Here is a 26,242-nt window from a genome sequence, read left to right on the forward strand (position 1 = left end):
CTAATTCCTTTAGGTCACAGGGACAACCCCTGCCCAGGGCAAGCTTCATGGGCACACAAAGGGCGTCAGACTTGCAAAAGCCCTGCACTTGGTTCACTGGTCTACTTTCTTGGTCTTAAAATTCTTAATACTATACATATACAAATCTCGTGTACAAAGCCATAAAGCACTTTTAACAAAAGAAAACAACCAGTTCCTCATCTTATTATACTTTTACCAGTGATAAATGAATCAAAGGAATTTAAGGCTGGAAACAATTAGGCTGAGATTACAATGAGCCCAATTTTTAATAGAAATTAAAATTTAAATGCACTGTGATATTGCACTTCAGGGGTACTTTTTTTTTTTTTTTTTTTTTTTTTTTATATCTCTGGCTTCTTCTTTCCATCTTTGCTGATCAGAGGATTTTGAGATAGTAAAATGTGCTTGCTAGACTTTCCAAACCAAACATGTGGAGTATCTATATAGAGGTTACTCTAGAGTTTTTGGTATTTTGTTGTTGCTGAAGTGAGAACAACAGAGTGTAAACCAAGATATTGGATAATAGGTTATCTGTTCCTACCGAGGAGGGCTGGTTCCAGCCTGACACACAAGTGTGAAGATGGTGAGGTTCATCTCTGTACCTCCTCTTTCAACATCCCTTTACCTGTTCTGTTTGTATTCCTTTCTCCTCATACTAAACATGGTTAGATTTCTTGATAACTCATTTGTAAATTCTTCTTCTCCCTTCACCAACACGATTTGAGCCAAAAATTTACATCCCATTTCTGTGTGGCTTTGTTCCCAGTGGACTTTCCTGGTTAGATAGCATTCTGATAATTAACCCCTGCTATCTAGCTGGTACTAACTTAAGGTGTGGATTCTCCTTGGGGAGCTCTGGACTTTAATATTTGAGAGCCTTCAGTTGTACCTAGCAGAGGGTGGCTATTGTGTTTGCTTGTGTGATGGCTGCCCATGATGGCTGTGCATGTCTGGGAGGCAGAACCCCTCTGACTATTCTTTCAGCTCATGCTGAACTTAATGAGCTCAGTAGCTCATCCAGACTAATGATTCAGACCTTGTCACATCATCACACTTAAGGCAGATGCTAATGTACAGAAAAGTAATGTACTTTACATAACCCCAAATACTTCTTCCCTCACCCTCCTTGCTGACTTTGCCTCCTAGGTCACTGAGAACGTAGAAGTAATTATGAGAGAACTTTCACAAGCTCCCAGTACATCTCTCACTTGCCAGCAACTGTGCTCCCACTTATTTTCTGCCTGCTCTCCTTCCTAATGGTTGATTGTCCATGTTCCTATTTAAGGTCACTGGATCCTATTATCACTCACCTGTTCAAGGTCATCCCTCCAGCAATTTACCCCTCTTTTCTGGACCAGGCCCATCAGTTTACAAATATACTATTATTTCTCTTATGTTCAAAACAACAACAACAAAATGTCCTCTTTCTTGACCCCACTTCCTGCTCAGGAAGTTTCTACTTTCTGTCACATCAAAACAGCTTGAAAAGCTTACTTATACTTGCTCTTCCCACTTCTTGCCTCTCATTTCCCTTCAACCTACTTTAGTCGAGTGTTTGTTCCCAATCACTCCACTAAAATTGTTCCTGTCATGTTCACCAGTGACCTCCATGCTGCTCAACCCCGGGGTTTATTCTCAGCCTTCATATCACCTGACCTGTCAGCCACATTTGAGACAGTTCACTGCTCCCTTCTCCTTGAACACTTTCTTCACTTGGCTTCCAGGCCCCCAACGCTCCTGATTTTCTTCCTACCTCAGTAGCTGCTCCTTCTCGTGTCTTTTGCTGCTTCTTCCCCATATCCCTGTCCTCTGAACAATGGAGCACTCCAAGGAAAGGTCCTCCAACATTTTTTCTTCTGAATCTACACTTGGTCCCTTGGCCATCTCATCTACTTTCATGGCTTTAAGTGTCATCTGTAGGTGACATACTCCCCAAATCTTTATCTCTAGCCCAGACCTTTCTCTAGAACTCTAGACTCATCCAACTATTTATTCTACATCAGTGTCTCATAGTAGGCATCTTGTGCTTAACTTTGATCTCCCCTTTCAAGTCCACTCTTGTCCCCCTTTCCCCCAGGCTAGTCTCACTAGGCTAGCCAATGTAATTCTATTGAATAGGGCAGATCACACCATGCTTCTAGTTAAAATTCCCCAGTGACTTCTGGTCACTTTCAGAATAAAAGTCAAAGTCCTTACTGTGACTTGCCCAATTACCTCTTTGCCTTCTCTCCCTAGTGCTCATTCCGCTGTAGCCATCCTGGCCATCTAGCTGCTCCTGCTCATGTTTAAGGGTCTCCTCGTTTGCTCTTCTCTCTGTTTCCCGCCGATTGCTCATTCCCCAGATGTCTGCATGGATTGTTCCTCTGCTTTTTTTCAGGTCTTTGTTCAAACGTTACCTTCTCATTCAGGCCTTCTTTGACCATCCTATTAAAATTACAGTGCTCCTTCCCTAATTTATCTTTAGGACACTCTGACTCCAGCCTTTTCTGTTTTATTTTACTATCTGGTTCTCTCACCCCAAGAATGCAAGTTCTATGAGGGATGGAATCTCTGTTACTTGATACATCCCTAGTGCCAAGGTCAGCACCTAGAGCCATTGTAGGTGCTCAATACATATTTGTTAAATGCATGATGATTTATCTTTCTACCTAACAACATGGCCTGCACATGATCTCCAGAAAACGAGTTTTCCAAAGATAGGGATCAGATTTGTGACTGAGGATCTGTTAGCTCTCTTTACAATGCTGAAGGGACTGCTGTAAGGCAGACTCCCGTATAGTTTTCATTGTTGTTGTTGTTTTTACTTTGAGAGAGAGAGGGAGAGAGAGCAGGGGAGAGGGGCAGAGGCAAAGAGAGGAGAGAACCTTAAGCAGGCTACATGCTCAGCTTGAGGTAGGGCTTGATCCCAAGATCCTGGAATCATGACCTGAATTGTCACAACCTGAGCCAAAATCAAGAGCCGGTCAACCGACTGAGCCTCTCATGTGCCCTGGAAGACTCCCATGTTTGTGTGGTGAACAGAGCATTCACTGTGAGTCCCTCACTATCCAGCCAAACCACTTACTCCTGCTCGTTTGGCTAAGCATGTGAAATTGAAATACCACAGAACGCTTTTACTATTTGTTCATGGGTATTCCTTTTACTCAGTAATTATCATGCAGCTTTGTTTTTCATGAAATGCCTTTTTAAAAATATGTTATTGTAAAGACGAAGCTGATAGATTACTGCAGCAATAAAGTAGACTTCAAGATTGACATGTTATCATCTCTTGCATTTATTCTACTTTCCACTCATATTAAATAACTTTACATTTAAAATAAATAATTGCTGCCCACCACAAGACTACATCTTGCTTTCCTCAGAGGCTGTAGCAAAAAGTGAATTCTGGAAACACTGATGTGGACGGTGGCAACCTGCTCTCATGCTGAGAGTACGTTCTGGCTGCTTCTTGAGAAGCAATGCCTAACTCAATAGGGCAAGACATAAGATTTGAATAAATCTGAGGAAATATTCGAGAACGCAAAATTTCATTTCCCAGTTCTGACACAGAAAAGGACAAACTTCCCATAGTTATTCATCCCCCCCCATTTATTCCAATAAGAAATACAGAGAAATTTGTAAACTTTATTCGCAACGCAAAAGTTGAGATGAATAAAGCAGCTGGCAGCGGCACCTTGCCTCAGAGTCTGAGTTATAAAAATACTGGTGAGCACAATTCGCTGTATTTCATCTGGGGAATGATGAAGAGAGTCTTTTTATAATTAAAAAACTTCACACTTCAAAGTCATTTATCACAATACGGTCTGGAGTTCCGAAAATGTTCTGTCAGGGGTGATTTGGGTAGTTTTGGACTTGACATTTGATAGAAGTTGGGTAACCGAATATCGTAGTGGTATGTTTTCCCTGTATATACTCTGTCATTCAAGGCATAGAGTTTATCTGCAATGTCACTTCCAATTAAAACTGAAAACAGGCGGGAGATGTAACGATGCTGAGCGAAGAGCAAATATAATTTCTTTCTCCTCCAAGACACATATCGACAATCAGTCTCTGCTGTGAGGGTCACCTACGAAAACGTAAGGCCACAGAGAAGACAAAGATTAGGAAGCAAGACAAGTTCTGCCACTTCTTTTTTGCCCCAGTTTTAAATAAATTTCACTGGCTGATTTTTTAGGTTAAAAAAGTTCGCTGACCCACAATATATGGTAAAAACAGAGAAAAACTACTATATATATTTATACTACATATATATGTACATATATATATATATGCACATATAATTTATAATGCAAACAATCACAATGTTGTGCCCGTTTCCAATTTAACTATTTTAAAACCTGCCTTTTACTAAAGTGAGAGCTACCTGATGTGAAAAACTAATAAAGTTGGCTAATGGTTAGAGAAGTATTTCCAAGTCAGCCCCCCAAACTGCAGACATTTAACTCTAATTGTTTCTGCAGTACAAAGCACAATGTGTTTACCTATTCTGCATATGTATATGATTTTATATTTGTATACACACATGTATGTTGCATGTATTAATCAATACACCATAATAGGTAGAATCCATTGAAATGATTACCTTTCAAAAGTACCAGACACAGTAGCAGAGTAGTGACAGTAAGGTTGCCACTTTTTTTCTCTTTTCTTTTTTGCTGGAGAATAACTGAAATCTATTAGCATTTAAAATTTTAAGCATCACTTACTTTGTAATAAGGGCAGACTTTTAAATTCTTGGTGTTTTTCTAAACCGTCAAAATGGCAGTGTTTACAGTCAAATCTCAATTAATCATATTTTAATCCCCATATATGCAGTTAAGCAGAAGAAAATTTAAGAATATCTATCATAGACTCCTTTCTGTCATACACAATGCCCATTCTTCTTCGTGTCACTGGACCTGTACAGGGACAGTCATCAGCAAGGGTCAAACAGAACCGGGAAGTCGTGTATCCTGCAAAGTACATTCCAGATGTGGGTATAAATTATTGCTCTGTCACCTGCTGTTTTGTTTGTTTGCCTGTTTTTAAACAAACGTTGTTTGGGAGAGGCAGTGTTCACTGTGGGGCCCAGTTATCCCTTACCTGAAAAATGCCTTCCTCTGTGGGTCTCAGGGAGTCCCACTCGGGAGAATCCAGGAACTGGAAGGGGAAAATGTAATGCAGAAATTCGCCGTCAACGGTCACTCGAATCCTACCCAAACACAAAGAACGTCACTTATGAGAGAAGGAGAAAGCAAGCACATGATTGGGGGCAAGTGCAGAGTGCAGTATTTCAAATCTCTCATAACCTTTTTGGCTTTTAAAATTTCGTAGGATGAATCTTAAACTCATGCATGCTAGTAAGTGACAAAATCTGTAAGATTCATGGACTGATATTCCTCACACAGTTAGGATTCTGGAATATTGGTGAAATTCATCAGAAACTATGTCACGGTGTACCTTGATGACATGGGCCCATCTGTGTGCATACGTTATACTTCCAGAAAAAGTTTCAATGCACTCAGATTTTAAATTTAGTAGAACACTGAAGAACATAAAGGAGTACTACTGTAAATGCCTCTGTAAACTAAATGTTTACACTTCTTAAAGACGTGAATCATCACATTATTGTTTCCTCCCCCAAACTTTGTTTTCAAAATTTACATACAAATATAAATATAACATATATGTATGTATATATATGTGTATATATATACACACATATATACACACATATATATGTATGTATATATATGTGTATATATATATACATACATATATATGGTGCACCCCCTGCTTGTAAAAAGTGGACAATTCTAGAATTCTCCGAAAAACATCAATCATTATAAACCTTAAATGTTCTGTATTACCTAAAAGAGCACCCTATCAGAGACTATTTAAAGTACTTTGCATGCCAACATAAGTATTCTGTTCATTCAAGCTGGCATCATCCTCTTCCTGACCCTCTGTGATTACCTTGGAAACAAACAGCACATGCAGACAAATCCATTTGTTCATCTTATTTCTAAGAAGAAATATTAAGGCTCTAGATTATATCCTGCTTCAAGTAAATAACAGCATGCACTCTAAATGCCTACGTATGTGTCATGGGGTTTCTCGTACCTCCCAGTGCCACATATTATCCTCTGTTGAGATGCAAAAGTGCAGCAGAAAGAAACACCAGCTAGTAACTAACAGAGGAAATAACTGAGATAGAGCAAGCAGCAAGAGTACAAACCTTCCCGAAACAAGAAGGGAGAGCTTATCAATGGAGGTTTTCCCCTGCATGGCGTAACAGTGTTCCTTTTCCAAAGTAACCACTTCAGAGCTCAGAGCAATTGTTCTGAAGACAGGCAAAGAGGTCCCCAGAGGCTGGAAAAGGGAGCTGTACAATAGCTGGAATTCGCGAGAAAAAGTTATGCTGCGAACTTGATAGGCAATGTGGACAAACTGCATGAAGCAGATGACGAACAGTACAAAATTCCAGGAAAATATGTCGGCTGCACAGACGTCGACCCAAGCCCAGACGGCAGAGCAGAGAAAACCCAAACCCAGCAAACTGAAGACGTAAAGGAGCCCAAAGAATCCACTGCCACCCATGAAACCTACTACAAATAAAATACTGGCGAGATGATAAATGGCTCCTTCGGCCTCTTCTTTCCAGGTGCTGCAGATTGGGTGCTCATCTATTAGGTTCTTCCATAAGCTTGAATTTCTTTCCATGGCGGTACTACTGTCTGGTTCACTTTTCCGTTGACGTCGAATGATATCGAAGCAAGTAATTAAGTCCTTCACTTTTCCATCATCAGAGTTTCGCAAAGTCTTTAGAAAACCCGCGAAAGCCTGGGCAATGGAGTTATAGTGATTAAGGGTTTTGTATGTATGGATCTTGAGAAACTAAAAATCCCATGCTAGCTTCTTTAAGTTCATTTGGGCTCCTGATTTAGATCTAGTCCAAAAATGTTTTGTGGTTTCCTGGACAAGAAAAAAGGAAGGATCTAATTACACAAAAATCGAGAGGTATATTTAATGAATCACCAGCATTCAAACTGACATCCTATTTTCTGTGAAGTTGGAATATATTAAGCATGAATGCTGTCAAATGTTAAGTTTCTAGGATATAAAATTTATATATTTAGGGTTATGCTTAATAATAATAATAATAATAATAATAATAACAACATTATTTACAGAATTTTAGTATTTGTTAGAATTAGCTACCCACATATTTTCCTAGGAAACTAGGTGCTATAATCAACTAGTCTTCATAATAATAGCTCGGTGTACCTCAGAATCACTTATGACAGTGACTAAAAATACAGATTCTAGGCTGTTTCCAGGCACATTGAGTCAGAATCTCTGAGGGTGAGGCCTATGTGTTGGTATTTTGACAATGCCCCCCACATGATTTTGATGTATCAACCCATGGCATTTCATGGCCCACCCTTTGAGGGATAACTGTTTGACAATGTTATTTTCTCTTTACAAATGAAGAATTCAAGGCTCAGAGAGGTCAAGTAATTTATCCCAGGTCGCACAGTGGTTGGGGTAGAGCAGAACTTCAGCACATAAGCCTGTATGCTGGATCCAAACATGTGGCCTCTCATGAAAGATATTTTAAGTTAGGCACTGTAAGGAGCCCCTGATAAAACAATAAACATAAGAAACACGTGATTAGGTGTTGGATTTTAAGAGCATAATAGTAGACTATGAATATGTTTAATGAGTTAGATAAAAAATATTTGAGAAATGTAAATTCAGTTCTACTTTACTGTGTTAGAGCCTGTCTCAGGTCAAAGGTTGCGTCCATGTAACTAAATAAATATTAAAATTCCTGCTACTTACACATTTATTTACCAGATGGTCAAAAAATGTTACCGACTTGTTCCTCTGCGCATATATTCTCTACCCTTTGAGCCATATGGTAAGAATGCTAATGTGTGATCTGAGTCAGGAGGGATTTAACCAGGATGATGGAGCTGTAGGATGTGCATCATTTACCACCAGGTTTCTTAACAATAAATAGTTTCGGTGTGAAGCATTCATTAGCTTGAATTTTTAAGTCATAATAACATTCAGAAGCCTTGAACTTGAGTGCTATATTTAGTGTTTTTATTTTGGGGCTAGATTATCTCCAGAACACCTGTTAATGAAGTATCAGATAGCACAGATCTCGTCTCGTAGGAAAAAACAAAACAAAACACATAGACGTGAAAATGACTTAGCTGAAGTAAAAAAGGGAACCGTAAGTATGATCACCAACAGGACTGGAGATAGAAATAAAGGAGCCGCTGTTGTTGGTTTTTCATCTTGGACAGTGATTCTTTTCTCAGCAAATAACGACTTTAAGAACACTGCCAGGTGAATCATTACAAAAAGAAAAACCAACAAAACAACAAACCTATAACTTACACTGTTATTTTTACTTAAGCTACTTTCCAAGGCACTTTAAACATCTCGTGGCCCCTAATTACTGCCTCCCCCTGTCACTCTGTGAGATGATGAGGTTCGGGGCAGACTAGCACCCTGAACATGTTTAATTTCTCCTCTTTAAACACAACACAAAATTATATATACTACTGGATATTCACAACAAAGAAAACAAATTTTTAAACACAATGAGCAGTGAGAACGGCAAAATACCAGACTGCAAATGTCAGTCTCCCTGCTGTTTTACTTTTAAAATGAGGGTGTTTTAAATTAATCAGTTCCTCAGGATACCAAACGTAGCCACTAAAGCCAATGTTAAAAAGCACTGCTGGCAGGGCTCTGAACTTCGGTTTGAACTTCCTTAAAAATTTATAATCCTCAACAAAAATGTTAAAATGATGCTAATAGAAAAAGGCCATGCAAAACCCTTGTGGCAATTCCGAAAGGAGCTTATGGGAATCTTGTGCCCTGAAGACCCTGACTTGGGGGGATAGATTGGGCCACCTGCATTCCAGGACCGTGACCCATTATGATCACAAGCACCGCGCTTCCGGCCCTTTCCAGTGGCTCCTATTTCCGAAAGCTGCTACCAAACCATCCTCCTATCCTTGACACTGTATCGCTCAACTCAGAGTGCTGACTTGCCCTGATTAAATTACTCCACACCCAGCCTTTCTCCACATGGTGTTTTTATTCAGTCACCAACACAGATGTATTTTATTAGAAGAGAAAGAACTGACAGGGGCAGGTGACGGGCATGAGTGTTCCTCTGACATGTGCCAGCAGTACTATAGGAACGCCGAACATGATTCATCAACCAGCTGCCTGCTTGAAAGGCCTGGAGGCCTTAAGTCATGTTTTTGGGTAAATAAACGCCGAAATGCCAGAGGGGCAAGATGGATTTCTCAGGCAAAAAAAGCCCATCTTCCCTGCAAAAGAAGCTAGCGCACGGACATACAAAATGATGGAGGCAACATTAAGTGCAAATAAACACAGCAATTCCAACCTGCCACTTTTCTACTCTTTAAATCGTATGGCCCTGAGTTATAAAGGAATAAGGAAATTTAAAGGAAGGTACAAGGGTGCTACCTGAAATGTGACATAAGCTTGGTGCCAAATGATTAAGACTAGCTCAGAAATTGCACGTATCTGTTCAGAACTCGTACATTTATTATCTCATTGCATCACACTTGTTGCCACGAGAGAAGCAGAATCTAAATCATCATGCCCTGCTTACACATGGAAAAAGCAGGCCACAGGATTGTCTGAGTAACTGGCTTCAGGCAAAAGAGGCAGTAAGTCATAGCAGCAAGGGAGAAGACCCTCTCCACTCAGCTCCCTGTGCTCTCCACCAGGAAGTGCAGCCTTTTAAGGCTGTGAACCTGACATGAATGTGTTGGGAGACAGTGGGATATTCCGTCAGGACGGGTTTGCCAGGAAAATAATAATTCTAACAGTGAATATTTAAGATCTTCCATATCCACTCGCACTGCTCAATCCATAACGTTTAGGGTAGAGCCAGGGAAATAGACATAGAAAGCCGCTCATGAAATAATTTGCTCTATTATTCAACATTGACTGACCGCCTCTCCTAGACTCTGAAATTCTTAAGGGGCAAAGACAAATGGTTTTGTATTTCTGATTCCTGGCATGCAATGAATGTTGATTGAATATGCTGGTTTCAAGGTGCAAGGACTCTGCCTTCTCCGTTCCTACTCTCTATCCAATTTAATGAATGTTGTAACATCTTCTGCCACCCAGGGGAAAAGAAGCAGGGAATATTTCAACATCCAAGACAGTTCAGTACAGAATCACTAAGGAATTGGGACACTACTTATTTAAATGTCTGGCACAGCTCCAGATTCATAGGGGAATCCTTTCGTCTTCCTACAAATTGAGTTCCTTTAGAGCAGCTGAATACTTAATCTGATTAAAAACAACAAGTCTCATAGCTAGTGGTATTGAGTTAGTGTTGGTTGCTAGGCAACTCAGAAGATAAAAATTCCATCAATATTCTACCAATTAATTGGAAGAGGTCCTAATTTTGGCATGTGTTTCATATGCAAAATCATAATTTACTTAAAGCTGGTTTTCTCTACTTCTCCTCAAGGAGGTACATTTACTCAGGACTTATGTGCCAGACATACTTAAAAACTATCTCATTTAATCTTCACAACAAGCCCATAAGAAAGGTATTATATCTCAATCTTACAGATGAGGAAATTAAGACTTGGAGAAGGTAAGTAAATTGTTCAAGGTCACACTACTAATATTGGTTCTAAAATTCCACCCAGTTCTGCCTGATTCTGAAGCTCACAGTCTAAACCACATTTATTATTCTGCTTCCACAGCACTAGGATTTAGAAAACATAGGCATTAGTTTCCTCCTTGCCACCTAGGTGAACCCAGGCATGTTTATTCATTAGTAAAACAGAGGTAATATCACCTATTCTGTCTACTCTGACGGGTGCTAGAAGATTCAAATGAGAAAATCTATATTAAAACTTCGTGGCAAATTTTAAAATAATATAGACATGGAATCACTGTACTTGTTGCTTATATTTTACAGAGCTGAGCCATTCGCAGAATACAGTTTTTAAAAACTTTCTTTCACCCAGAGGATTACAATTGAAGACAGACATACAAATGTTACTTTTGGCTGCTACCCAACTTTACATTTTAAATTCTAAATTTACTCATTCCTGCAGGAGCGATCTCTTATTCTTCTCTATCTGTGTCCTGACCTCCTACTGCTGGTAGATGTAGTCCCATAACCAGCCCACCCTTGAGTCTTTACTCTCCCATGGCCAAGAGGCCAGTCTCTGGAAGCCAACAATAATCTTCTACCCATGATTAGTGTTCCGGGCTTCCCAGCAGGTATCCTCAAACCACTTACATCAGAATCACCTGGGTGGCCTGGTAGACTATCCCTTCCCTGGCCTCATGCCAGAATCACTGAGCTGGGAAGGACCTGGAAATACACCTTTCTAATAAGCTCCTAGTTGATTATTATGCACACTAAAGTTTATTCTACATTCTACCTTTATTCTACATTGTTCCTGAATGATTTCTGAATTATTCTTGCTTGTTTGCAGGACCTCAGCTTTGTTCATTCCTGGCTGTGCTTCTATGCTGATTACTCTGTGTGTTTTTGATCCCTCACTGTCTGCCCAGGGTGGTAGTCCTGGTGTTAGGGAACCATTCTGTGTCTAGTGTGTTCAGTTAGCATTATTACTTAAAAGAAAGGTTCTAGTCTTAGCTATGCCCCTAAATAGCTGTGTGACTGTAATCTTTCTAGACCTGTTTCCTCATTGGTAAAATGAAAGAGTTGGACAAAATAATGTGAGGTCCCTTTTAGCTTTAAAATAACATGACTCTAGATGATAAGGAATGGGAGACTTTTTCTAGCATGAGTTAAAATACAGAGCTGAGTGGCAGAACTGAATTAAGACTGTAGATCTTAACACCAGGGTTGTGAGAGGGGCCCCACTCTCAAATTGCTTACTTAATTACTTACAGCCTGTGCTGGGGCCCAGGCACTGGCATTTTCTGATGTACAACCAGGGTGAAGAACTATCAAGGGGGTTGAGTGAGAGACACCAGAACATTCTGTGGAGTAAAGGATCTAATTTTAATTCACTGTAAAGGCACATTTTCTCCTTCTGTGTTCTCATTTGCATGCTTTGCTCAGGTGAGAAGGCATTTTCCTTCCTCAGCACTCATCATTCCAAGAGGGCTCCAGGCTGGTGGATATTCTGCAGTAGCCTTTCCTTAACAGGGTGGCCTGAAGTGCACCTTCTAGCTCTGAATGTTTATGGCCTTTGTTACCTGTCAGCATGGTTTCCATCACGTTATATTGACCATTATATGTATTTCCCTTTTAAAGCATCATAATTTGTTTACTTTTAGTCAGGGTACATATTCAAGTAATTTTCTAAAAGAAGTGAACATAGTATTTTATTTTATTTATTTAAGTTTATTTATTTTGAGAGAGAGTGTGTGCACGCTAGCACGGGCAGGAGAGGGGCAGAGGAAGAGGGAGAGAGAATCCTAAGCAGGCTGTGTGCTGACAAGGCACAGCTCGAACTCACAAACTGAGACAACGTGACCTAAGCTGAAATCAGGAGTTGGACGGACACTTAACTGGCTACCCAGACACACCAAACATTTTAAAATATCAGCTTTAATGTTTGGTTATTTTATGTGTGTGTGTGTATGTATTTATGTGTATATACATATATATAGAAATATATATGGAATTTCCCTCTGTCTAGAACACCGCGAGGCCTCAATAAATGTTCATGGACTGATAAGGACAAAAAATGCTTGGGTATAAAAGCCGTGTTCGGAATACAGTTTTGGAACAAACAGGAAGCCCAGGTGAGATATAACCAATACCTGAATCAATGATTTATTTGTTAGACTAGAAAGAAAGGAAAGCATATATTATACTACGAGGAAGAAGTGACAGGAAGAAGTGTTTCTATTGACATAGAGGAACAAAGAAGGGTTGAAGACCCTTTGGAATTGTAAGAGATCCCAAAGTTCAGAAAGAAATTAGAGGAAAGGGGAACACGGTTTTATCCTCAAGTAACCTAATACTCTTGGTCTAGCAACATAGTTCACAGCAGAAGATAAGGGGGAAGATGGAAGGATCTTTAGCAGTTACTATTACGCAGAACAATACTTAAGAAATACTGGGGTTGGCAAGATTATCTAGAAAGTGAGTGCAGAGAGAATTGAGAGTTGAAATTAAATTCCCATGATCAGAGGGCTTAGAACTCTAGAGGTGTGCTGTCCAATATGGTAGCTGTTAGCCACACGTGGCTGGTCTGAATTGAAATGTGTCATACACATGGATTTCAAAGACTTAGAGCAAAGATAAAGAATATGTCATTAATAACTTTGATCTTGATTATATGCTGAAATGATAATGTTTTAGAAATGGTCGGTTAAATAAAACATCAAAGTTAATTTCGCCCTTGTCTTATTTTTCAATGTTGCTACTAGAAAATTTAATATTGTGGGATGCCTGTGTGGCTCAGTTGGTTAAGCATCCCACTATTGATTTTGGCTCATTTCACGATCTCATGGTTTGTGGGTATGAGACCCACACTGGACTCTGTGCTGACAGTGTGGAGCCTGCTTGGGATTCTCTCTCCCTCTCTCTCTGCCCCTCTCCTGCTTGTGTGCATGCATTCTCTATCCCCATCTCTCAAAATAAGTAAACACACAAACAAACAAATAAATAAATAATAAAATTTTTTAAAAAAGAAAATTTTTAATTACATATGTGGTTCACATTATATTTCTCTTGGACAGTGCTGGTCTAGAGCCTCTCACGTAACAGAGAAAGGAAATGAAAAAGATTTGGCATGACACTGTGCAAACAGTGCATATGTATAATGTATAATATAAGTGCATAAATATGGAAGAATTATCTAAGATTAAGAACAGAGTTGATATAAATGTAAATGATATTGGCTACAATATTCATATGCTACAGTCATCAGATGTTATCCATGGCATAGATATCACCATCTGGTTTCTGCCTACATAGGTGGCCAACCCCACTATAGCTCTTGGCCTCTTTATCCTACCAAGGAAGTCACTACTTTTTCCTCTTGCCAAGCAATTATATCACAGTTTTATTTTTCACTGGAAATCTCAGACAGATAATCTCCTAAATTTCATAGTGGAGACTGAATTGTGGCCTTCTGGATTTCATAGGGTCCATACCAGCCTTTGCTTTCATATAACATATGAGTTTCTTCATGCACCATTAGGCTCCTTAGGCTAGAGTATGCCTTTGACCTTCCATACCAATGAGAGGTTGGCTTCTCTTGAGACTTGAGAAAATTAGAAAACATGCCTACAGTCTATGCTGGACTTCTCTGCTTCTCACGTCTTATCTAAAGTCCATTGATTAACTCCATCTGCGTCTGATTTCTCACTTTATCACATAGGCAGAATTGTAAGATGGCGCTCAAGATTCCTATCTCATTCGTGCACACATGCTATAATCCTTTATCCTTGAGTGTGGCAGAACCTATGAATGAGATGGGACAGATGCTTTCTTGATTAGATAACATGATACAGTAAATGATGCTGGAATAGTCACCTGTCATTATATTAAGTTACATAAGACTGTAGAACTGGAGAGGGACTGAAAATTAGAGATACATGTTCCTACTGGCCTGGAAGAAAGCAAACACCATGTTGTGAACTGCTTATGGGAGCAACAAGACAAGGGATGGTTGGCAGGCTCTGTAAGCTGAAAGAAGTCCCCAACTAACAGTTACCAAGAAAATGGGTATGTCAGTCTTACAACTGCAAGGGGCTTAATTCTGCCAACCATCTGAAAAGCTTGGAAGAGGACCCCAGACTCTAAAGGGGAGTGCACTGTGCCTGAAACCGGGGTTGTAGGCTTTCAATGCCCTGAGCAGAGGATCCAGTTCAGCCATGCCTGGACTCCTGATCCACAAAACCTGTGTGATATTGAGCGCCCAGGGTAGCTCAGCTGGTTAAGCATCCGACTTTGGCTCAGGTCATGATCTTGCAGTTTGTGGGTTCAAGCCCTGCATCAGGCTCTGTGCTGACAGCTCAGAGCCTGGAGCCTACTTCGGATTCTGTCTCCCTCTCTCTCTGCCCCTCTCCCACTCGCACTGTCTCTCTCTCTGTCTCAAAAATAACATTAAAAAAATTAAAAAACAATAAAATAAAATCTAAAAAAACCCAACCCAAACTGTGTGATAATGGATTTGTGGTGTTTTCAGCCGCTAGTTTGTGGTACTTTGTTACAAAACAGTAGAAAACAAAACACACACACACACACACACACACACACAATTATGAGTACTCACTATGCACAAGGCTTTTCATTAATCTAATAATCTACATTTTATGATGGAGTTGGAATACAGATCAACGGAGCAGAAGACACTCAATCCTGGCTAGATTTAAGTCTGGACAATCAGATAAGAACAGTAATACTTTTAAAGAATAGAGTGTGGAAAACAAGACACTGAGAGATGCCCTGGGAATTACATTTATTCACTGTGGTTCCCAGGACTATATTATAGGTTCTCCCTTCATGGAATCAGATAGCCCCAACACTATAAAGCCTCTGGTCACATGGGCAATTTCCAGAATCATTATGTCATTTGTTCACAACCTCTAGAATTCCTGGAATACCACGTTTCCTTGGGTGACTTCCAGCTTCGTCAGTTCTTGGTCAACTTGAGCCATACATATGGACTTGATGTCTACAGACAGGGCAAATACTTGAGGTCTCAGACACATCTGGAGAGTCACACTCAAAAGACAGACTACACTCAGACAGCTCTGTAATTCTTCTAATTGTGTGACTCCGCCAAGTTCAGAGGAGTTGAGCAATGGGAAATTAATGCAGTATCTAGTTGCCATCTTCTTTAACCTCATTTACTGCTATTACTACTACTATCACCAGCATCTAACAGTTAACCGAACACTTACTATGTGCCAGACACATTTCTAAGAATTTTAAAATATTATGAATATTATAATTTAAAATATTAAAATATTTAAAATATTAAAATATTATGAATATTATGAATTCCCACGACTTTTTGAAGTGTACAGCTTTATTGTTCCCATTTTACGGATGAGAAAACTGAGGTACAGGGAAGTTAAGTAAGTTGCCTAAGGATACACAAGTGATGCAGCTCAGATTCACTCCCAGACAGATGCAAATAACGCAACCATTTGCCCTTTTAGCCACTGTGACACACTGCTTCATGTACAGTTTGGAGTCTAAGTATCTGGACTTACTGGAACAAATCAAACATTCTTGGTTTCTCCCTTCTGTTCTAGATTCAATGAACTTACATATCTTCTTAAGAAATTACAATTTTTGAGCAACACAGATGGATGGGAAGGTGGGTCCTATGTTGAATCACTGTGTCCTATAACTGTTGATTTGAAGAAACAACAGTAAACCGATTCTTCTCACGTATGTCATTTGGTCCCTTGTAATAAACAATCCCCGGGGCGCCTGGGTGGCTCCGTCAGTTAAGCATCCGACTCTTGATATCAGCTCAGGTCATGATTTCTTGGTTTGTGAGATCAAGCCCTGCACCGAGATCCGTGCTGACAGGACACAGCCTGCTTGGGATTCTCTCTCCCCTCTCTCTCTGCCCCTCCCCCCACTCTCACACACACACGCTCTGTTTCTCAAAATAAACATTAAAACAACAACAACAACAACAACAACAACAACAATCTCCATGCTCTGCTTCAAGCTCTTCTGACTTCTCCACAGGCTAGAAATGGCATGAGCAGGCCATCCCTTTCTGAGCAGCTGCTACCAAGTCAGGCAGAAGTTCACCGGAGATTCCTGATGAAAACACAAGACAAGCCGGACCCATGGATCCATGAAACAGTCTCCCCTTGATATGAATCAAAGGTAGACACTTCCCCTTCCCTTTCTTCCAAGTGACTTATTTGCAACAAATGAACTCACTTTTCTTATGTTTATTTAGTTCAGGTCCTCATGTTTCTTCCTGGCAAACATGCCTATCAAGTTCATGTGACCCAGCTAAATGGCTATGGTCATTTTTTTCTGGCTAAATAAGCAGGTGGACCACACACCAGGGTCAGTGATGTTTGAAACCAAACCACCCACTACTAGTGCGAAAAGGAGCACGTGTGCAGGGTATGGTGATTTCCTTTCAAGGTGTTTACATGGAGACAGGAGCTTTCTCTTTGACTGTGGGAGACTGTTCCCTGTTTGGTCCTGAATCCACATGCTCCTCAATCTTTCCATTTCTTCTCTTTCTTTCAGCCTTGTTACTGGCTTTGTAATACTTGAAGTTATTCCAACCATAGAGGTTTCTCTTTTTGCGGCACTGCCTGTGGATAAGCAATGTGGATTATTCCCTTATTTCTGCTGCTCAGGAAATACACAAATTCTCTTGATTCTTTCAGAATGTTTATTTCAAGTTTCTCTTCAATATTGAAACTTTCCTTTTGCATGCACTATTTGACATTATGAATCAAGAGGCTGAGACATTCTTGGTATGTTAAAGGAGTGGTTTTTTTTTTGTTTTTTTGTTTTAATTTTTTTTAACGTTTATTCATTTTTGAGAGATAGAGACAGAGTGCGAGTGCGGGAGGGGCAGAGAGAGAGGGAGACACAGAATCCGAAGCAGGCTCCAGGCTCTGAACGGTCAGCACAGGGCCCGACGCGGGGCTCAAACCCACAAACTGTGAGATCATGACCTGAGCCGAAGTCAGATGCCTAACCAACTGAGCCACCCAGGCGCCCCAAGGAATGTGTTTTTAATACAGAAAAGTTCACAGGTGCAAAGGAATAGCAAAACACAGGATAATGTGTGGTGAACCAAGGTAGCTGGTAGATGTTTCAGGTATATGTGTATTTGTGTTTTGTGTACTCCTACCTAGCTTAGGTCAACTGGCTATAGCTTAATGCGTCCAACTGGTATTCTGGCTGAGTAAATGATGCATGAGCAAGCACAAAATGTGTGCTATGCTCACATTGCTCCCTGTGATTTCAATTGCATTGGCATTGATGCTTATTTTCAAAACAAACATAATTGTGTTATCAGCTTTCAAATGGCCAGGAAAATATTAGGAATATGCAATAATTCAATAAATCCCTGCCCTCCCGGAGCTTGCATTTTAGTGAAATTCAAATGTTGCTACAATTTAAGCCTACTCTAAATTATGAGATCTATCTTAAATAGCTAAAAATATCTCTGATATGCAAATAAACTTAGGCTACTTAAAACTCATTTAAAGTCAGTTGTTGCATACTAAATTTTTAAATAAATACTGTACTACATTTTAGGAGATCGTCTAAAGTCTTAAAAATCAAATGCAAACAAGCTTGTTTTTTAGAATATCCACCAAAGATTGAAAACAAACAAACAGGCAAACAAACCCTAGAACATTGTTATGTGTCCCTGGAGTAGCACGTAACACATTAATACATATGTATTAATTAATACATGATCGATATCCTTCTATTTGTATAAATGAAAATAAAGACATAGAACCATCTTAATGTCAAAGATGATGATTTCTGGATGGTGGGATACTACTTTACTTTTGTCTTTGTATATATCTGGATTGTCTTCATTCTTTATAATAATTTCATAAAACAATAAGGTGATTTTGTATTAATTTGAAAATTTTTAAATACAAAAATCCCAAATAATTAAAACCCAGGAACCCAACAACCAGAAGTAAAAAGCATCACTGTCTTTTAACAAATCTTTTTTATAATAAAAAAAATTTCACAAAAAACTGAAGATCACCATGACTATTCTCAGGTACCATTCTCCATCCACTCACTCCTTATATGTAATTGTGTTTACCCTTCCAGTCCATGCAAAATAATTTTAAAATTGCAATTTAAAATGAAATGCAAGGTTAGAAATGTATTTTATGTGTTTTTTCCCAGATCCATACTTAAATGTTTTTTCTGATGAATAATTTTAAACATATATAAAAACAGAGAAAATACTATATAATAAATCTCAATACACCCATTACTCAGATTCAACAATTATCAATATTTTGCTACAGAGTTTTTGAAATTAAAAGCAAAAATTGTAACTACTGTTTCATACTATAGTTTGCTCAGTCCATAAACACAACACCTACTAAGGGAGACAGGGAAAATGAAGATTAATTGTGCTCATACTATGTGCCAGGCACTAGGTCTTCCATTTACTGACCCTTTAAGGAGTCACAAAAACTGTGCAACTTTAGTAGTTTTATCAGCATTGCTGAGAGTGAAAAATGAGGCTCAGAGCAATGAAGATTTTTGCATAGGCTCAACCAGTTGATTGTCTTTCTAGAACCCATTTCATAGTGTGTGTAAGAGTCACCAGAGATTATGATTCTGTTGAAGAACACAAAATGAGAATATCTCACTTTGGGTCTGTGTGAATCAATCCCTGTATTCTTTGGGTTGGAGGAGGATCCAGCATTGATGCAGGGGCTTTAAGTCAGCAACTTTTGGTTTTTTATTTAATTTTTAAAAATACCTGTTAAAACTTTTACTTTAAGACATTTTCCTATAACTACTTAGATAAAAGAGAGAAACATTTCCCCTTTTCCTTTAAAAAGTCAAATTAATGATTCAATATACTCTTGTAAACTCTTACTCTCTATAGCTCATAATCACTGTTGACCAACAACCACAATTGGGAAAAACAATTTCAACTGCAATTTGCAGGCTTGCAGATCTATCATGGAGATTTCCAAAGCAGTTTTGAAACTTCTTGCCTGCCATGTTGCTTACGTGTTGTTACACTCATACATTACAGCAAACACTTCATAACCATCCCAACGATTCTTGAGCTTGACTATTTTAAGATAAGCAGATGTGAATGCTCCAGTGGGTCAATGCTATTAGTCAGTCTTGCCATAAGAAGCATAAGAGTTTGGTTTTCCATGACACATTTTTATTTAATGGCATAGAATGTCACCGTTTAGAAGCACAGGATGCACAATGATTCAGCTATTTTGAGACACTGTGGAGACTGCAGAAACTCAAGTATCCAGTGCCTCCCAGTTTATGTGTATAAAATTTTAGGACAGAAAACTGTCTTACTCTAGATTGCGACTTGTATTTGTATCCTAAACTCTCCAGTTTTGACGGAAGGAAGCCTTAAAGATCATCTGGGATCAGCCAGACCTCTTCATTTTGCACATGTGGAAAGAGAGCCAATTTCTGTTTTATTTATGTCTTCTTTCATGTAGTCCTTGTTTGGTTTTCTTTTGCCACAAAGAACAATGCCAAGTTACTGTAGTGTACTGTCACACAAGGGACATGGGCATGCACCAGTCCCTGGTAACAGAAAAGAAAACAGCCACCACCAAACCTTAATATAAGCAGAGACCAAGAATTTTTCAAGGCTGCCATTAAGATGCAATTGCTCTGTCCAAGCTTACAAATTCAAAATACCTAACTACAAGAGTTAGAATAAAAAGTCCGGAAGGGAGACTTCCCATTCTTGCCGCTGACTAAATAAAATTAAATTATGTTCAAAAGTGGGCTTCTAATTCTACTTTTCCATTTATTATTCACATGTAGAACTTTTTCACTTTTTGCAAATATCTTCTGGCTAAAACCAAATTTTTTTTTTTTTTTTGCCATAGTCCCATTACTGTGCCTTTAATCTTTTTCTAAAATACAGACCCTCAAAATGTATTATACCTCTGTAAACGACCTTGGTGGTGGGGTAATTTAGTGATTTTGTTACCCCCCTCCTTTTTTTTTTTTTTTTTGCAAGGAGAATCCCCAAATAGAGAAAACAGGTCAGCGTGACCTTTGATGAGGCAGCTTTCCAGTGTTCCCAATTCAGTGTGAAAACACTGACCCTAGTCGGGCCCTTTGCAGACGAGGGACAGGAACTCCCTACCGCTGCACGACCTCCCCAAGGTGAAGCCTAAGACGGTCAGGGATCCCCTTGGACCAGCTTTTCTCCCTCGGAAATGCGGTCTCTTTCCTTGGGCTCCAAGGTGTCTGGGGCAAGAGTGGGACCAACAGAAGATCCGGGGGAGAGACTCGCCCCCAGGGCAGACGACAGGAGTTCCCAGCGGCCGGCGCGCGCGGAGCCCGCAGCAGCGGACCCTCAGCCGGCGGAGCTGCGAGCGGCGCCGCCCGAACTCCCGGGCTCGAATTGGCTTGAGCGGGGCCGGGCGCGGAGTGGCGGCGCGGAACACAGCGCGGCGAAGCAAAAGCGCTCCCGGGGGTCGGCGGCCACACAGCCCACACCCCGGGGCGGGGCCGGGGTGGAAGCCGCGCCAGCAAAGTTGCAGCGAAGCGCGAAAGGTGCGATGGTGCGGACAGCTCCCGGGAGGCGGCAGCCGACGCGCCCCGTGGCTCCCCTCCTTACCTTTCCTTCCCCGGCCCTGCGCCGAGCTCCGGCCTTGCGCCCTCAGAAGTTTCCCAGCCGAGCACGCTGGGCCCGGCTGGCCGGCGCCGAAGCCCCGAGCGCCCGGCTGGCGCGCTCCTCGCCGCCCACCCGGCCGCCGCCGCCCGCCCCGCGCCGGGACTCACAGTGACCGAAGCCCATTCCGGTGCGGCGCGGCGGCGCGGGCGGGGGCCGGGCACGGGCGCGCGCCCCGGGGCGCAGGGGGAGGGCGGGGGCGGCGGCGGCCGGCGCGCTGGGGCCGGGGCGCCCGAGCTTCCCGGGAGCAGGCGGCGCGGCCACCAGCTTGTAGGACTGCCGATAGACCGGGCGGCCGCTGCGGACCAAAGTTTGCAAAGGCGGGTTTCCCCAAGTGGACACTGATCACGGTTATAAAATAAGCCTAGCATTCGCTGTTCTAGGCAGAGAGCGTTGGAATTGATGACTGGGATGAAAAGCAACTCTTTGTGTGCCCTCTCCTTCCCGCACGCCCCACTCCCCACACCACAAACAAGATGAGATAAATGACCACAGTGGGGATGGAAATTTGGGGTGTATAGGACAAAGAAAGGTTAATTTCTTTTTTTAGAATTAAGTTTATTTTGGGGCGCCTGGGTTAAGCTTCGGACTTGGGCTCAGGTCATGATCTCACGCACTCAGGTGATGATCTCACGGGTTTGTGGGTTCGTGCCCTGCATCAGGCTCTGTGCTGACAGCTCAGAGCCTGGAGCCTGCTTCAGATTCTGTGTCTCCCTCTCTCTCTCTGCGCCCTCCCTACTGTGAGCTCTCTCTCTCTGTCTCTCTCAAAAGTAAATAACATCAAAAAAAAATTTTTTTAGGGGCGCCTGGGTGGCGCAGTCGGTTAAGCGTCCGACTTCAGCCAGGTCACGATCTTGCGGTCCGTGAGTTCGAGCCCCGCGTCGGGCTCTGGGCTGATGGCTCAGAGCCTGGAGCCTGTTTCCGATTCTGTGTCTCCCTCTCTCTCTGCCCCTCGCCCGTTCGTGCTCTGTCTCTCTCTGTCCCAAAAATAAATAAACGTTGAAAAAAAATTTAAAAAAAAAAAATTTTTTTTTTTAAATAAAAAATAAAATTAAGTTTATTTTGAGAGAGAGATTGCAAGTTGAGGAGGGCCAGAGAAAGAGGGCAAGCCACAATCCTGAGCAGGCTCTATGCTATCACATGTCCGGGCAGAGCCCAACCCTCATTTGACTGAGCCACCCAGGAGCTAGGGAAGGTTAGCTTCTTGATTCAAATCAGTGGGCTTCTCAAAAAAAGCAAATGGGTGAAAAGCATAGAAAGCCATAGAAGGAACAATTTAAAAATACAAATGATTTTTTAAAAAAGTTCAAATTAGTATTAAACCAAATGCATGCAATTTAAGGCAAAGCTCAAATGTATTTTTCCTCCTATGAAATTAGTGAAGTTTTGTTTTGTGTCGGTGATCAAACCATAGGGTGGTCCGTGAGGGACCAGCCAAACACATAACTTACATAGGGATTTCTGGTCCCTTCTCTCGGCACCCTCACTTGCCCTTCGTATAACCACAATGGGGACAGTCATTCCAGAAACAAACATTTGCTGAATAATCAATGTCTCTTTCTGTCCCCAGAATAACTGCAAAAGTAGTTAATATAAACTGTAAAATTAACCTCCTTTAACTGTGCTGAAACTGAGGGTAAAAAAAAAAAAAAAGCCATATTCCTACACACTATACATAGTTAGAAAGCAGTCCACTGCTATGTCTTTGCTCTTACCTTTATTCTAGAGATTTACTCAGAAATGTTGAAATAATAGTTGGAACTGGATCTAGTCCAAGATTTCAAATATGTTTATATATTTGAAATATGGCCAGGGAAGTGAGAAGGTCACAAGTTTACCAGATGTACTCTGGGCTTAGACTTCACTTCTTATTTAGTGTTGCACATCACATTTTTTAAGGATTATGTTCGATTTAAAAACTCAGAAGCAGCAAGGATGTGCTTGTATGACAGATGCTACGGTGGCCCCATGATTCCCGCACCTAATGGTTTCACACCTTTGTGGGATCCCCTCCTTTTGAGTGCAGTTGGGACCTGTGACTCACTTATAAACAATAAGTATAGCACAGGTGATGGATGTCACTTCTGTGACTCATTTACGTTACAAAAGACTCTCAGTAGAGACTGCCATCTCTGGCTTGATGAAATAAGTGGCCTTGTTGGGGAAGTCCATGTAGCAGGAACTGTAAATGGCCTTTAGGAGCTAAAAGCAGCCTCCAGCCAATAGCCAGCAAGAAGTCAGGGCCTTCAGTTCTACAAACACAAAGAAATGAATTCTGTCAACCATCTAAGTAACCTTGTAAATAGAATCTTCCCCAGTCAAGCCTCCAGATGTGAGTGCAGACCAGAGGATACCTTAACTGTGGCTTTGTGAAACCCTAAGCAGAGGATCCAGTTAAGTCGTGCCTGGACTCCTGACCCACCAAAATTGTGAGTTAATAAATGTGTGCTATTTTAAGCCATTCAGTTTGTGGTAACTAGTACAGCTTATATGTGTTGTTTAGATATTCAGCATGTTAGTACACATGGTATTGTGCCTTCCTTGGAAAATTTTGTGTTAAATATTGCTGCTCTTTTGCATCCTGATTTTTCTGTTTATTATTCCTTCACATACGTATCCCTGCCTGGATCTTCATTGCAGAGTCTCTCTGAAACAAAAACTCCAATGAAATGATACCCTATAGATCAAGCACAGGTCTAGGGCTCCCTAGGATTTCCAGCTGCATTTTTTTTTATTTTAAAAATTTTAATTTAACGTTTATTTATTTTTGAGAAACAGAGAGAGACAGAGAACGAGCAGTGGAGGAACAGAGAGACAGGGAAACACAGAATCCAAAGCAGGCTCCAGGCCCTGAGCTGTCAGCACAGAGCCTGACGCGGGGCTTGAACCCACAAACCATGAGATCATGACCTGAGCTGAAGTCAGTTGCTTAACTGACTGAGCCACCCAGGTGCCCCTTTCCAGCTGCATTTCTACTTCAGAGATTACGTGTCCACAATCTATAGGTTTCATCCCTTCAGGTCCTTTGGGATATTCTCTTGGCTAAGCCTCTGAGGCTGGACAGAACCACAGTCAACTGAGCTCATGCAACTCAGAGTTGCAACACCAGTGTGAGGAATACTGTGATAAAGAAATTAGGAGCAGATTAAGTACTGAACCAGGATTCATTTAATCCACTTACTCTGGGAAAGCTTTAATATGAGGCTTCCAGAGTCTTCCTCTTTCCTCCTCCTTGACCTCAAATTGTTCCTCTTCTAAACCTCAGTCCCCGAGATTTGTGCATTTGCTTGTGAATTGCCCCTGCGTCCAGATGTGAATCCAGCCTGGCTTGTTCACCAGCCCTGCTTCTTCCTTCCTCCTTCCCTCCCTCCTTCCTTCATTCCTTTCATCTTTCCTGCCTTCTTTCTTTCATGATTCTTTCATTTTTTAATCCCCGTATAATTGTGCATAGGTCTCTTTCTCTATATCCTCTATATTCCTTATTTGCTTTTTATTTTATGAATCTTTCATTATACAAGTAATACATTAATAGAACATCATATACTAATGTATATTGTGTGGCATCAAAGTACATTTGTCAGCTCTCTTTCTCAGGCAAAGTAATTGGAGCTCGTTTTTCCTTTCCTACATAATCATTCTTTAAAACTACTGCATGATTTTATATTATTAGTACATCACAATGTATCTATCCCCTTAACAATGTTTACCTTGTTGCTATTATAAGCAAATAATGTGTGCATGATTCCTTGGTCACATGAGTGATGATCTGCCCAAGGTAGATACCAGAAGTGGAATTCTGGGTACGATCATTTTATGTTTTAATTTCTTGTATTGAGGTATAATTGACACATAACAAGATGCTACTTTCAGATGTACAGCACAACGATTTGATATTTGTTTATTTTGTGAAATGATCATCACGATAACTATAGTTAACATCATCACCATACACAGTTACAGAATTTTTTCTTAGGATGAGAACTTTTAAGCTTTACGGTCTTAACTTTCAAATATGCAGTAAAGTGTTATTAACTGCAGTCACCATGCTATAAATTACTATGTCCATTCTAATTTTATTAACTACTGACAAATTATCCTCCAGTGTGGCCCCAGCAGCTTACACTCCTACCAACTATGTCGGAGAGAGCTCCTTTGTCCATTTTCTTTTCTGCACAGCCCCGCTGACACTTGATATTACCAGACTTAAAGATTTTTGCTTTGGCTCTCCTATTTCTTTTCTCCTATTTTCTCATCCTTTTCTTCCTCCTCCTTCTTTTCTTTCTTTCCCTCTCTCATTTTCCCCGGCTCTTGTTCTCTCTCTCTCTCTTTTGCTCTTTTGTTTCCTCTCTCTTTTTAAAAGTTTTATAAATTTAATTTGTAAACTCATTTATTACTTAATGAAGATCATGAAAAGATGTGTCCGCAAATGTTCATTTACAAAGTCATTGTCAAAGGCTGCAGCATATTCTGTTTCACTGTGCCACCATACTTTGTTTTAGTTGGGGTAAAGTACGCATTACATAAAATTAACCATTTTAAAGTGTACAATTCAGTGGCACTTAGCACACTTAACAATGGTATACAACCACCACCTCTATCACATTCCTAAATATCTTCATCATCCCCAAAGAAATGGGTATGGGGACCCCATACCCACAGAACAATCACTCCCCATTTCTCCCTTCTCCCAGCCCCTGGCGACTACTAATCTGCTTTCTGCCTCTAGGGATTTACCTATTCTTGATAGTTCCTACAAATGGGGTCCACAATATGTGACATCGTATGTGTGCTTCTTTCACTTTGCATAATGCTTTTGGGGTGCATCCCTGCTGTAGAGTGTATCAGTACTC

General features: G+C 40.7%; 1 protein-coding gene and 1 long non-coding RNA gene across 2 annotated transcripts in view; one reads left to right on the forward strand and one right to left on the reverse strand.

Annotated features, from left to right (window-relative positions):
• Window positions 1-3,271: 3,271 nt before the first annotated feature.
• POPDC3 (popeye domain cAMP effector 3) lies at window positions 3,272-21,479 on the reverse strand. Its single transcript, XM_086707511.1, has 4 exons — window positions 21,339-21,479; window positions 6,239-6,975; window positions 5,104-5,212; window positions 3,272-4,087 (listed from the first exon to the last, which is right to left on the reverse strand). The coding sequence occupies exons 2-4, from the start codon at window positions 6,721-6,723 to the stop codon at window positions 3,806-3,808; spliced, it is 876 nt and encodes a 291-aa protein (XP_086563637.1). The 5' UTR covers window positions 6,724-6,975; window positions 21,339-21,479; the 3' UTR covers window positions 3,272-3,805.
• The window catches only part of LOC147581121 (uncharacterized), a 154,212-nt gene continuing 144,169 nt past the window's right edge, over window positions 16,200-26,242 (forward strand). The window contains exon 1 of the long non-coding RNA XR_015251440.1: window positions 16,200-16,873. This is a non-coding gene — a long non-coding RNA (uncharacterized LOC147581121). The remainder of the gene's footprint in view (window positions 16,874-26,242) is intronic.

The sequence above is a fragment of the Puma concolor genome, chromosome B2 (assembly GCF_028749965.1).
Source record: "Puma concolor isolate L17-30 chromosome B2, mPumCon1.1.hap2, whole genome shotgun sequence".
Classification (NCBI taxonomy): Eukaryota; Metazoa; Chordata; class Mammalia; order Carnivora; family Felidae; genus Puma; species Puma concolor.

Excerpts from the sequence above, each read along its gene's own strand:
- POPDC3 (XM_086707511.1), bottom strand. The coding sequence starts at position 6,723 with ATGGAAAGAAATTCAAGCTTATGGAAGAACCTAATAGATGAGCACCCA. Across the intron at positions 5,213-6,238 it reads TCCCTTCTTGTTTCGGGAAG|GATTCGAGTGACCGTTGACG; the intron begins GTTTGTACTCTT and ends GTGTTTGGGTAG. Across the intron at positions 4,088-5,103 it reads CAGAGGAAGGCATTTTTCAG|GTGACCCTCACAGCAGAGAC; the intron begins GTAAGGGATAAC and ends ACGTTTTCGTAG.